The following is a 14713-nucleotide window of genomic DNA, read 5'->3' as shown; positions in this document are numbered from 1 at the left end:
CGGGCGTCGAGCTTCCCTTCTCCTGGGCCATCTCCGAGACCGGGCCTGAGAAGCTTCTGGAGTCCTCCGAAGTGTAGCTCGACGAAATCTTCACCCTTGAGGGGCACAGATGAATCCGACACGGGTCCCCGTTGATCGGATGTAGGATCGGTGGAGCTTGAGGCTCTTTTGACCGAAAGAATCGAAGTTTTTGTAAAAAGCGCGAAAAAATAGCACTAACGCTCGAGAGCAATAGCACGAGGATCCCAACACATGAACGTGCGGTAAAAATCTGAAGATGGCTGCCAGAGGCGGTGCTTAGGTAGAGGGCAGTCATTGGCTGTGGTCAGTATGACGCAGAGACCAGTGATTGGTTATTACTACGAAAGACAGATCAGAAACGAAACTGATACTGGTTTTTTCTTTACCGAGGATTCCCAGCCTGACGACGGGGAATATTCATGAGCATGTGAATCCATGCCAGACCCCATGCTGGAGAATCTCTCCCTCCCCCTTCCCCGGGGGCTCTACACATTTTGCTCTGGGTATTCTTAAAGAACATTCACAAATGCTTTTGGTTCATATTGGACTTGGACTTACATGCTTCAACATCAGAAACTGCATACTTGCTTCCAATTAGGGCAATTTCAGTAATATGCAAAACATGCCAATGGGGACCAGCCCATGTGTAAATTTAACATGATTCAAGATGTGGAGGCCTTTTTATTTCCTCAACTGCATTTCACTTCAAGTACTCACACTTCTTGTTTAGCCCATTCTGAACACGCATTATGTGCAATGCCAATGTATTGTTGGAATGTCAAGGTATTGCATTATGGCAAACACTCATTATATATGAAGATAGCTTCGATGTTTTGTTCATGGGAATTAAAACTGATAAAAGAAGTGGGTGGTGGTGGGAATAGAAAAGAGGAGCTTTCTAAAATGAGATACATGGTTCACAATTGAGTCGTGCATTTGTATTCTGCATAGGACACCATTGAACAAGTCCAATAGGATCATATTTATTTATTTCAGCCAGTGCAATAAAATCTCTGGGAACTCTGCGGTCATCATGTGAAGCATGGATTAATGTAGATGCCTCACTTTCTCAGATCAATCACACTAGAATTTAACACCTTAAGAACACACCAAATTTTTGTTGTAAAACATCTATTTACAAAGCAGGATACAATTACACAATACAAGTTTGCAAGTTCACAAACACATCTTTAAAAAAGAGCAATTACACAATGAGTACACATGATACAGGACTAAAAACATTCATATAAAAGTTATTTTGCATTCTTACAGAGCAGCAAAAGAAAAAATGAGAAGTTACTTATGCCCAAAAATATTTAACAATGTAAAGTGTCCGTGTTTGGAGGGGTATACGCATACAATGTATGCAGTTTGATATAAAAAAAAATACATGGAATTCTTGGTACCATTACCTACACACAGAAGTACAATCTGCAAGTAACATACCACAGCAAGAATCTCCATAACATAGAATACTGTTTGATTCCTGCATGTACAACAGTTAAAAGTTGTGTAGTTTGTCAATACTGCACAAGCACAACCAAGAAAGGACCTTTTGTTTTACAAACACACAACATAAATTGGGGTGTCTGTCAAACACAAGTTTCTTTAAAACATCAAAATACTACTTATAAAACGATTTCAAACTTCTAACAGCCTTTAAAGTTTTCAGCTGCAAAACTGTCAGAATTCGGTCTTTGTGGTTGTTGCTTTGATACAAGGTCTTCATTAGCGGTGTTAGTTTTCAGAGCCGGAGTCTTCATTAGTTTGTTTGGAAGGCTCAGATTTTAGTCCACCAGGCCTTCTGGAAAAGAAAAAGAACAGAAAAACATTGGAAGTCAGTCAAAGCCACTCCTACAATATTGTCAGTCACCTTAGTATGTTAAGTTTCCACGGTTTGGGAAGTTTCATGGAGCAAAAAACACATTACAAACATTTTCTGAAGAATAATAATCAAACAAATGTGTGAAATAAGGCCCCTAAATCACCCCTTCCGTGTAGTGACCAAGGCCAGAGCCGGTGTTACAACACTAAAAATATATTTAAACTGGCACGAAAAGCCTCATAACTTCAGTTCCTGCAAAGTCTTGTATAGCAACATAGTACACGTCTCGCGCCTTGAAACACTTGTGTATAGGCGCGTTATAAATGCCATATCATATCGTATGAGGCGAGTGAAATGTCAGATAGGTGACTATAAAGGAAAAGGGGTCCTTGATCCAAGTTTTCTCCAATCCAGCCATACTCCCATAAAATGCACTGAAGATTCCCAAGCATGACAAGATGTTGGCCAAGCCGTGTTGAAGAACATTTGGATCCGGTCATTCCGATCATTGCAGCTTCCAAACTGAACATCAGCTTAAGAGAATTTACAGAATGTGTCCCGTGTAGTACAAGTGGAAGGGAACACTATATACGTAGTACAAGTGGAAGGGAACACTATATACACATTTAAATAAAAAAGGTAATTGATGTTGCATTGACCCCAAAGGCAAAATGAACTGAATTGTACACGATGTATACGAGAAACAATTGCAGACTATACATTTTTTTACTGACAAAATATATGGACATATGTAACCGGGAAAGAACAGCCTTGTGATATATATATATATATAAAAAACACTGGAGCCCAGCACATACCTAATTTATGAGACTGTCCTTCAGGATTTCCAGACCAGATTTGCTAAAAATGTAGGCTCACATTCTGGTTAAGATTTAGGTCCAACAAGAAAGCCAAACAAGGGATGTGTCATTAGGCCCACTTTTTTAATTAAAGATATGTGGTTTTTCCATATCGACAGAGCCAGCCAGAACACCCTCCAATTGGACAAGATTTGGTGACTTAGAGGTCCACTTATTTCCGAACGTTACCAGCTTTAACAGCAGCTAGTTAGTGCATACTTAAAATATCACACTGTCAAGACTCAATGCAGTTGGTCAGAAGGTATTGTGCGGTCTCTGGCTCAGAGCCACATAGCCTACAAAGATGTCCTTTATCTGGGATCTTTAGCCATGCTCTTCTATTAACCAAGGTTGGGAGCTGGTTTAGAGCATAATTAATCTTCTTACATTGCTATTCTGTACGTTTTTGATGTAGGCACAGGTGGAACTAACCACAAAGGCCTGCTTAGAGTAAATAGCATAGTTCGACTTCACAAACAAGTACAGTTCGGAACAAGTTACTTACCTGTAACCTTTGCTCTTCACCATGGGTCTGGCATGGGGCGCCATGGAAACCTCAGAACTAGACCAATTGGCCCATCTGATAGGAGAATTACGCGCCGAGGTTCAATCTGCCCGTCAGGAGATTAATGCTCTCCGAAGAGATTTAATTGTGACTAAGGAGCGCACAGAAGACCTTAGCAGACAATACTTGCAATCATAGGCAGGCCAGACACCTCTGCCAGGAGGCAATCCAACGATGCAGAACCCTACACTGCCTTCCGCTTCTTCAAGTCCGGTGCAAATTACTCTACCAGGAGCAATTCCTTTAGCCCCACCGGAACGATTTACAGGCGATCCACGGAAATATGCCTCTTTAATGACTCAATGCCGCCTTCAATTTCTTTGCAGGCCAGGAGCATTTCCAAATGACCAAGCTCAGGTGGCCTTTGTTCTATCGTATTTGAGAGGTAGCGGAGTGGTCAGTACCATTAGTGACCCATGATGATCCTATATTATATGACTTTGGGGGATTTCAGAGGGAGATGGAGAAGTTGTTTGCCCGTCACACTCGAGAACAAGCAGTGGACAATGAACTCCTTTCCCTCCGACAGGGAAATCAGGATTTGGTAACGTACATCGCAACTTTCAACAGACTGGTCGCTGAAGCTAGGTGGCCTGAAAACAAGAGAACCACGTTGTTTCATCGGGGGTTAAGGCGAGATATAAAAGACGTTCTAGCTCAAGTAGTGGACCCCCCCCTCGAGACTGTTCAGAGTTCATAAACTTAGTCGTGCAATTAGATCATCGGCTACAAGACCGAAAAGCAGATCGCTCCAAAATGGATCCACGGGCAGTGTATGTTCGGTCAAGAGACAATGTAACTCGTGCACAAGAAAACCCTGTGGAGCCCATGCAACTTGGGGGAGTGGTGCGACCCCCGTTAACCAAACAAGAGCGAGACAAAAGAAGGCAGAAACAACTATGCCTGTACTGTGGAAAATCAGGACACTTTCTGAAGGACTGCCCAGTAAAACCCCCTAGGAAGGTCGTCGGGGCCACTGAGAAAGATGAGGAAAAAGAACCTAAGTCGGAAAACTACCCAGCTCGACAAACGTAGAGGTCAGTTTGTCGAGTGAGAGAAAGGAGCCACCGACCTCACACTTTGCAATACCAGTGATCCTAATCGACAACCAACGGTCCTCAAGAATGCATGCCATTGATGCTTACATCGACAGTGGGGCAGTCGGAAATTATATTGATCAGGATCTGGTTGCAGAGACGGGACTCCCCTTATGTTCCAAGCCGACTACTGATAAGGTGACTACAGAAGATGGAACTGAAATTGCTTCCGGACCCGTTACCCAATGCACAGCTGAAATAACATTGCTGTGTCAGGATGGGCATAGAGAACCCATTTCATTTGACATCATCAAAGCGCCTCAATTTCGGCTTATACTAGGGATGCCATGGTTAGTTGCTCAACTGGCGAGGCAGTAAATTAACCTTCCCCAGTGACTGTTCTCTAACCTGTTATTACCAAGAACAGAAGACAGCTTGTAGTAGTTCAACAACTCCCCGAACAACGACATCTGTCTTGGGTGCAATCAGTAATCTGCCTGAGGAATACCGTGATTTCCAGGATGTATTCCAGAAGGACCAGGCGAATACCCTGCCACAGCACAGGCCCTATGACTGTCAAATCGACCTTGTCCCTGGTGCCCAAGTCCCCTGTGGGAGAATCTATGCTCTACCTGAACCCGAAAACCTTCACCTGAAGTCCTATTTAGACCAATACCTTGCAAACGGATTAATCCGTCCGTCGAAGTCCCCTGCAGCCAGTCCTTTGTTCTTCGTACCGAAAAAAGAAGGGGACTTAAGGACCTGTATTGACTACCGCGCATTGAACAGTTACCCTTTGCCACTCATTCCGGAAATGCTGGACCAGGTCAAAGATGCTCAAATTTACACCAAATTGGACATGCAGGGATCATATCACCAGGTTCGGGTCAGAAGCGGTGACGAATGGAAAACTGCTTTCCGTACTAAATATGGTTTGTTCGGATATCAAGTCACGCCCTTTGGGTTATGCAACGCACCGGCAGCATTCCAATACTTCATGAATGACGTCCTGAGAGCACCAATTGATGTCTGCGCCTTAGTGTACATTGATGAAATCCTGGTGTACTCAACTTCCAAACAAGACCATGTCAAACATGCCCGTTCAGTCATCGCCAAACTCCGTGAACATCGTTTATTTGCCAAGATGGAAAAGTGCCATTTTCACGTAACCGGAGTAGAGTTTCTAGGCTTCATTCTTACTCCCGGAGGCATCAAGATGGACATGCACAAAGTCAACGCCGTTTTGAAATGGCCATCATCAACGTCTTTAAAAGGAGTACAAAGCATGTTAGGGTTTGCGAACTTTTATCGCCGGTTTATACCAGACTTCTCCCAAATTGTACACCCAATCACCGCATTACTGTGAAAAAATAAGAAAGTCGCCTGGACTGAAGACGCAGAAAAGGCTTTTCAGGAACTAAAAAAAAGGTTCACCTCCGCACCAATCCTGCGACATCCACGTCCAGACCTCCCGTACATCATGGAAACAGACACTTCCAGTATAGCAATGGGAGCTGTCCTCTCTCAAAAGGATCCCTAAACTGGCCAGTTACATCCTGTGGCCTTCTGGTCAAAGAAGTTCTCATCCCCAGAAAGAAATTATGCAATAACAGACAAAGAACTCTTGGCAATCAAGTCCGCCTTTAAAGCCTGGCGACACTACCTTCTGGGAGCCAGACACACCATTACAGTAATCACAGACCATCGAAACCTGCAATATACTTAAGACAGCCAAAGCCCAATCTTCACGCCAGCTGCGATGGGCTCTTTTCTTCACCGAATATGATTTTGTCATAACGTTTCGACCCGGCGTCAAGAATGGAAAGGCTGACGCACTTTCTCGTACTGACACTAATGACTTGGTTTATACGGCTCCAGATCCAGTCCCCATCATACCAGTAGACAAGCTCTTAGGCCTTACTACTGCCTTAACCCACACAGAACTGAAAAAAGAAATTCAACAGAGCATGAATCCGGATGCCTACGTTGCGTGGCAAGCGCAAGGAGAACAGTATTCCGTCCAAGAACGATTACCATTCTTCAAGAATCGCTTATACATACCCACCAAGAACTTACAACAACAGGTTATTTCAAGTTACCATGACTCCCTAATGGAGGGACATCCCAGAATGACCAAAACCTTAGCCAAGGTTAAACAGAACTTCTGGTGGCCCACCTGGCAAAGAGATATCATCCAATACATTCAGTCTTGGAGTCTGCACACAGAATAAATCGCAATAACAAACCATCTGGCCTTCTGAAACCTTTGGACATTACTCCAGCACCATGGCACACTCTTTCCCTCGATTTCATCACTGAGCTACCTACCAGTCAAGGGTTTAACACCATTCTTGCAGTTGTCGACCTATTCTCAAAAATGGCCCACTTTATTCCACTCATGGGTCTTCCAGATGCATCCATGTTCGCAATATTGTTAAATTACATGGCTTTCCGTCAGTCCTGATCTCCGATCGAGGTAGTCAGTTCGTTTCTAACTTTTGGAGGAAGTTCTGTGCTATGGCACAAATTGACGTTCGACTATCCACTAGCCATCACCCTCAAACAGACGGCCAGACTGAAAGGACCAACCAGACCCTAGAGCAGTTTCTGCGGTGTATGTTACATCACGAGCTAAGAGACTGGAAAGACTTGCTATGGATGGAACAAGTTACTTACCTGTAACTGTTGTTCTCCAGCATGGGTCTGGCATGGATTCACATGCTCATGAATATTCCCCGTCGTCAGGCTGGGAATCCTCGGTAAAGAAAAAACCAGTATCAGTTTCGTTTCTGATCTGTCTTTCGTAGCAATAACCAATCACTGGTCTCTGCGTCATACTGACCACAGCCAATGACTGCCCTCTACCTAAGCACCGCCTCTGGCAGCCATCTTCAGATTTGGAAGCACGTGAAGTGGCAGTATGACCAAGTGAAGAGCCGCAGAGGGGTAGGCGGGAGGGTTCGCATGTGAATCCATGCCAGACCCATGCTGGAGAACAACAGTTACAGGTAAGTAACTTGTTCCTTCTCCAGCATGGGGTCTGGCATGGATTCACATGCTCATGAATAAAGAATACATAGCAGTACACACATGCACAACCACGGGAGGTGGCAAAGGCTCAACATTAAGCATCACATCAACTCAACATTAAGCATCTTACCTCCTCACCAGGCTCACCTCAGGCGAACAGGTTGCGCAGCACTGCTTGGCCGACCCTGGACTCCTCCCTGGAATCCCGGTCGACGCAGTAGAATTTCGTGAAGGTGTGCGTCGACCTCCACGTAGCAGCCCTGCATATGTCCAGCAGGGGCACCCCAGATAGGAACGCCGTGGTAGCTGCGATCGCTCTGGTGGAATGGGCTCTCGGACGGCCAGGCAGCGGTCGGTTTGCCAACCGGTGACAGTACATGATACAGCCGGAGAGCCATCTGGAGATGGAAGCCTTCGAGAGAGCCTTCCCCTGATTGACAGGTCCAAAGTTCACAAAGAGTTGTGACGTCTTCCGAAAACCCTTCGTGCGATCCACGTAGAACTTCAGCGCTCTAGCTACATCCAGCGAGTGCAAAGTCCTCTCAGCCGGCGACGAAGGCGACGGGAAGAACACAGGTAACACCAAGGGTTCGTTGAGATGGAAGTCCGACGGTACCTTGGGCATGAAGGAGGGGTGCGTCCTGAGCACTACCCTCGTGTCGTGGAAAGTCAAGTACGGGGCCTTGCAGGAAAGGGCCTGGATCTCTCCCACTCGTCGTGCGGAGGTGATGGCCACGAGAAAAGCTGTCTTCCACGATAGAAACTTCAACGGGGCCGAGTGCAGAGGCTCGAACGGAGGTCCCATGAGCTTGGTCAGCACCACGTTGAGCTCCCACGCCGGGGCCAGAGCCTTCACCGGCGGGAACGATCTGAATAGTCCCTTCATGAACTCTTTCACCAGACGATGAGACCACAAGGACGTCCGCCCCGTGGTTCTGGTGTATCGGGAGATCGCAGCAAGATGAATCTTGATGGACGCGTGTGCCAGTCCAGCTTTGGCCAGCGTCAGCAGGTACGGCAGTACTTGGGGAGCCGTAATCCGTAGAGGGTTAATCTTCTGTGCGTGGCACCAGACAGAGAACCTCTTCCATTTGTGTCCGTAGCATTTAAGAGTCGAGGACGCCCTGGCCTTTGCAAGAACCTCTCTGCAATCGGCCGGTATGTCGTATCCTCCAAACTCTAGCGCTGCAGGAGCCAGGCCTGCAAGTTCAGCGACTTCGGGTCGTGGTGGAGGATGGCGCCTCCTTCCCTGGAGAGTAGGTCTGCGTCCGCCGGCAGCTTGATCGGCGGGGACGCTGACAAGTCCAGAAGGTCCGGGAACCATATCTGCCTCGGCCACGCAGGTGCGACGAGGATCATCCTGCACCGTGACCTCTTGAGCTGGTTGACGAGCCGGATTAGCAGAGGCAAGGGAGGGAACGCGTAGAGGAACAGGCCCTCCCAGGGGAACGAGAAAGCATCGCCCATGCTCCTCGTCTGGGGAAACCTGCTGGCGAACCTCCGGCACTTGGTGTTCGTCGCCGTCGCGAACAGGTCGATCTGGGGTGTGCCCCACCGTCGGAAGAGGCGATCCACCAGATCCTGCCGTAGTTCCCACTCGTGGCACGAGCGCAGCTCCCTGCTGAGTGAGTCGGCGATGGTGTTTTTTATCCCTGCCAGATGAAACGGCACCAGAAAAATCCCTTGGGCGACGGCCCAATGCCACAGGTCCTGCGCCTCCTTGGACAGCGCTGGGGACCTGGTTCCGCCCTGTTTCCTGATGTAAAACATGGTGGTGGTGTTGTCGGTGAAGATCCTCACCACCTTGCCCTTCAGGGACGGAAGGAAGGACCTGAGGGCCCAAAACACTGCACGGAGCTCCAGGACGTTGATATGCAGGGACTTCTCCGTCGGGAGCCAGAGTCCCCTCGCGTGCAGATTTTCGGTGTGCGCTCCCCACCCTTCCAGGGAGGCATCCGTGGTCACAGTCTCCTGGTGGGCTGGGGTCTGGAAGTCCATGCCCGCCGTCAGATGCGCGCGGGTGCCCCACCACCGTATCGCTCGCCGGAAACTCTCGTCGAGCTTGATCCTTTCTTCGAAGCTGCCCGTCGTCTGGATCCAGCGCGCATCCAGGAATTCTTGCAACGGGCGCATCCGGAGCCTGCACATGGGAATGAGGTAGATGCAGGAAGACATCATCCCGAGGAGGGACTTGATGGATCTCACTTTGGCCGCGTCGGCCACCAACATCCGTTGCACCTTGCCCAAGATGGTCCTGGTCCTCTCCTCCGACGGGGAGGCCAGAAGGGACACTGTGTCGAGCCTCGCTCCCAGAAACAGTGCGACTTGCGCGGGCACCAGGTGGGATTTGGTGTAGTTCACGGAGAATCCCAGGTCCGTGAGGAGTTGGACGGTCCTTGCCGTGTGGACCACGGCGAGCTCCTTCGTCTTGGCGCGGATGAGCCAGTCGTCCAGGTAGGGGTAGACGTGAATCCCCTCGCGGCGCAGCTGCGCCGCCACCGGTGCGAGGCACTTGGTGAATACCCTGGGTGCCGACCGCAGTCCGAAGGGAAGGGCTTTGAACTGGTAATGACGCCCTTGGACCACGAACCTGAGGAATTTTCGGTGCCCCTTTAGGATTGGAATGTGGAAGTAGGCATCCTCCAAATCCAACGACGACAGGAAGTCTCCTTCCTCCAGTTGACCCAGGACGTGCTGTAAGGTGACCATCCGGAACTTCTGCGCCTTGATGAACTTGTTCAGCCGTCGCAGGTCTAGGATGGGGCGCCATCCTCCCGTCTTCTTCTTCACGAGGAAGTATCGCGAGTAGACTCCGGAGCCCCGAAGCCTCTTTGGGACGAGTTCGATGGCGCCCTTTCTGAGCATCGCCTTTACCTCCAGGAGAAGTTGAGGGACGTGAAGTTCTCTCCTGGCCACGGGGGGGGACGCGCGGGCACCTTCTTTGAAACTCGAGCGCGTGGCCCCGGGCCAGGGCGTCCAGCACCCAACGGTCGGTGGAGATGGACTCCCACACGCTGACGAAGCCCGCCAGCCGGCCTCCCACCGGGGTGCTTCGGTGGGGGCCCGACCCCACGGCCGGTTCAATCCTGCTTGGACGCGGCCTTGCCGCCTTGACCTCCTTGGCGACGACGGCGGGGTCCGCTAGACTTGCCTCGTCCTCTGTAGGCCTCTTGCGACGACGAGCGGGCCGCTTGACGGTAGGAAGCGAAACCGCCACCGGAACCTTTGGAGGCGCCCTTGCCTCCGCCGCTCCGAAAGGGCGTCCGTCGTTGCTGCAGGACTCCCAGGGCCCGGGCCGTCTCAGTATCCGCCTTGATGGCCTGGAGGGAATCGTCTACCGTCTTCCCAAACAGGTTGTTCCCGTCGAAGGGCATGTCCAGGACTCTGGTCTGGACGTCCTGCCGAAAATCCGTAGCTTTGAGCCATCCACGACGTCGAAGGCAAACGCCGTTGCCTAGCTGGCGGAACCCAGCGTCGGCGATGTCCGTCGCCACGGTGATGGCGTGGTCCGAAGCCACTTCCCCTTCCTGGAGGATCTCAAGGGCCTCAGCCCTCTTGTCGTCCGGCAGAAAATCCAGCAGGGGAGCCATCTTGTACCAGAGCTCCCTGTCGTAGCGGGCCACGATAGCCAAGGCGTTGGCCGCTTTAATCGTCGTCGCTGCCGACGAGATGACTCTACGTCCCATAGCATCCAATTTCTTTCCCTCGCCGTCCGGCGGGGAAGTCGATGTGGAGGCCGCACCCCCCCCCGCTTTCTTCCTGGCCGCCGCGGAGACGACGGAGTCCGGGGTAGGCTGCGCCCGGAGGCATAGGGGGGCCGTGTCCGGGACCCGGTACTTCTTCTCGTACCGGTCTCTTCTAGCTGGCGTCGTGGAAGGGTTCTTGAGGAGGGAAAGGCCCTCATCCCAAATGTCGTCCAACAGAGGCACTGCGAGGACCGTCTTCCTCCTGGCCTCGCGCCGCTGATAAAGGAAGCCTTCCTTTTTCTTCTCCTCGGGGCAGAGTTGAAAAAGCTCGGAAGCCCTGGAGATCATGGAATGGAAAGATCCGATCTCGTCGGGCGGAGAAGCCCTGGTGGGGGGCGACGACGGAAAATCCTCGTCGTATGCCTCGTCGTCCGTACCCGTCGCTGCCGTGTCAGTCCCCGTATCATCCCCTCGGGTGGACGGGGAGGAGGGCTGGACGGGGCGCGACGGTTGAAAAGGAGGTGGAGGATGGATCCTTCTTTTCTTGGCAGGGGGAACACCAGAAGGTCCCGGTTCTGGATCCCCCGACGGGAGAGGTTCCTCCGTCGGTAACGGTAGCCTCGTCCTTATCTCAGTGCATAAGGACTGTATGGCCAACAAAATGGCCGCCGAGTTGTCTCGCGGCGCTGGCAGAGGGGAATCCGACGGGCGAGCAGGGGCCCCGTCGGCATCCTCGACGATGTCGTCGTCGTCGCCTGCGTCGGGACCCATTCCGACGGGCTGGTCTTGTTCCACGCCTAGGCCGTGGCTTAAGACCTCGACCAGCTCTTCTTCTGAGGTTGAGGCCGAATCTACGACGACGCCCTGCCCCCCCTTCTTCTCCACGGAGGGTTTCACGGGGGTCCTATCGATGGGCATAAAAGAAGACTCCCTCCGAGGAGGCAGGGAGATTCTGGGCCCTGAGGTCGCCACCACTGGAGTAGCCTCCACAGGCTGGGCCAGGGCCGCCGCGACCGTTTCGATAGAGGGCTTGGTCGGATGGATCAAGGCCTTCACCACCCTAGGTGCGCTCACCGCCTTGTCCTTGAGGGAGGGGGCACTGCCACGCTCCTCCTCTGCCTTCGAGCTCGACCGGGGCCTCTCCAGGAGCTTCGCCGGGTGCTCGGCCTTCCTCTTACCCGACCCAGAGCGTTGGCTCGTGGTTGATGGTGCCGGGGAGGGTGCGCCCTGCCTGGCGCCCGTAGAGCCCGACCGTTCGGCGCTCCCGGTGCCAGCGGACTCGCGGTGCTTGGCCTTATGTTGGGCCCCCGTCGCCGGGGCGCCCTCAAAGGTCTTAGAAGACCGCTCGGATTTCTTCTTCTTCTCGCCAGACGGGCTCTTACCCTGCAGCCAGTTGGCGAGACGTTGATGACGGTCCTTCATGGTCCGTTCCGACATGTTGCCGCAAAACGCACAGTCCTTCTCCACGTGCGTTTTGTCCTCATGAAGGCAGTAAAGGCAGAAAGAGTGTTCGTCCTCCTTAAAGACGTTCTGCAGCTGGCATCCAGGGCAGACCCTGAACAGCTTTCCGGGCGTCGAGCTTCCCTTCTCCTGGGCCATCTCCGAGGCCGGGCCTGAGAAGCTTCTGGAGTCCTCCGAAGCGTAGCTCGACGAAATCTTCACCCTTGAGGGGCACAGATGAATCCGACACGGGTCCCCGTAGATCGGATGTAGGATCGGTGGAGCTTGAGGCTCTTTGACCGAAGAATCGAAGTTTTTGTGAAAAAAGCGCGAAAAAATAGCACTAACGCTCGAGAGCAATAGCACGAGGATCCCAACACATGAACGTGCGGTAAAAATCTGAAGATGGCTGCCAGAGGCGGTGCTTAGGTAGAGGGCAGTCATTGGCTGTGGTCAGTATGACGCAGAGACCAGTGATTGGTTATTGCTACGAAAGACAGATCAGAAACGAAACTGATACTGGTTTTTTCTTTACCGAGGATTCCCAGCCTGACGACGGGGAATATTCATGAGCATGTGAATCCATGCCAGACCCCATGCTGGAGAAAGCCGAGTACGCTTATACAACTCCTTACATTCCAGCACAGGACAAACGCCCTTTTATACTCTTTATGGCAGACACCCGCGTACCTCGGAATTGGACCTCCCAACCAGATTAGAAATGCCCGCAGTAGTAACCCTTCACACCAACATCACTCAAGCTTTTAAAAAGGCCAAAGAACATCTAACACACGCCAAAGACAAACAAAAACAATTTGCCGACCAACACAGGACTACGGCCCCCACTTATCAAGTAGGAGACAAGGTCTGGTTAGCCACCAGATTTATGCCCATCAAAGGAACCCCGACCTTTCAACCTAAGTATGTGGGCCCCTATACTATCAAGGCAATTATCAATCCAGCGGCCATCAAATTAGATTTGCCATCCAATCTACGTATCCACCCAGTATTCCATGTGTCCCTGGTAAAACCGATGCAACCTGGCACACGTATTGGAACGGCACCTAAACCCATTGTCGACGGGGAACCAGAATTTGAAATTAAAAGTATACTGGATTCTAAGTACTCTAGGGGCAAGCTATACTATAATAGATTGGAAGGGTTTTTTTGGGGGGGGGGGGTGCTGTCACGACCCTTACTCCGAAGCCCCCCTGGCCTTGACCCCAGTCTCCTCTAAATCCCAACCGAGGCCTTGTTGGGGCCAGGCTCATACGGAACAAGTTACTTACCTGTAACTGTTGTTCTCCAGCATGGGTCTGGCATGGATTCACATGCTCATGAATATTCCCCGTCGTCAGGCTGGGAATCCTCGGTAAAGAAAAAACCAGTATCAGTTTCGTTTCTGATCTGTCTTTCGTAGTAATAACCAATCACTGGTCTCTGCGTCATACTGACCACAGCCAATGACTGCCCTCTACCTAAGCACCGCCTCTGGCAGCCATCTTCAGATTTGGAAGCACGTGAAGTGGCAGTATGACCAAGTGAAGAGCCGCAGAGGGGTAGGCGGGAGGGTTCGCATGTGAATCCATGCCAGACCCATGCTGGAGAACAACAGTTACAGGTAAGTAACTTGTTCCTTCTCCAGCATGGGGTCTGGCATGGATTCACATGCTCATGAATAAAGAATACATAGCAGTATACACATGCACAACCACGGGAGGTGGCAAAGGCTCAACATTAAGCATAGCATCAAACTCAACATTAAGCATCTTACCTCCTCACCAGGCTCACCTCAGGCGAACAGGTTGCGCAGCACTGCTTGGCCGACCCTGGACTCCTCCCTGGAATCCCGATCGACGCAGTAGAACTTCGTGAAGGTGTGCGTCGACCTCCACGTAGCAGCCCTGCATATGTCCAGCAGGGGCACACCAGAAAGGAACGCCGTGGTAGCTGCGATCGCTCTGGTGGAATGGGCTCTCGGACGGCCGGGCAGAGGTCGGTTTGCCAACCGATGACAGTACATGATACAGCCGGAGAGCCATCTGGAAATGGAAGCCTTCGAGAGAGCCTTCCCCTGATTGACAGGTCCAAAGTTCACAAAGAGTTGTGACGTCTTCCGAAAACACTTCGTGCGGTCCACGTAGAACTTCAGCGCTCTAGCTACATCCAGCGAGTGCAAAGTCCTCTCAGCCGGCGACGAAGGCGACGGGAAGAATACAGGCAACACCAAGGGTTCGTTGAGATGGAAG

At 51.1% G+C, this 14713-nt stretch overlaps 1 protein-coding gene across 7 annotated transcripts in view; it reads right to left on the bottom strand.

The window, feature by feature from the left end:
- Nucleotides 1-993: 993 nt before the first annotated feature.
- Nucleotides 994-14713, bottom strand: part of PSIP1 (PC4 and SRSF1 interacting protein 1) — an 828776-nt gene continuing 815056 nt past the window's right edge. For all 7 annotated transcript variants that reach the window (XM_069626044.1, XM_069626047.1, XM_069626045.1 and 4 more), the window contains one exon: nucleotides 994-1825. In XM_069626044.1, coding sequence (XP_069482145.1) covers nucleotides 1759-1825 — 67 coding nt within the window. In that variant the 3' untranslated portion in view covers nucleotides 994-1758. The remainder of the gene's footprint in view (nucleotides 1826-14713) is intronic.

Source organism: Ambystoma mexicanum, chromosome 6p, assembly GCF_040938575.1.
Source record: "Ambystoma mexicanum isolate Mex_15411 chromosome 6p, UKY_AmexF1_1, whole genome shotgun sequence".
In the NCBI taxonomy this organism is placed as follows: domain Eukaryota; kingdom Metazoa; phylum Chordata; class Amphibia; order Caudata; family Ambystomatidae; genus Ambystoma; species Ambystoma mexicanum.
The sequence above is the reverse complement of the archived record's forward strand: the minus strand, read 5'-3'. Positions and strand labels throughout refer to the sequence as shown.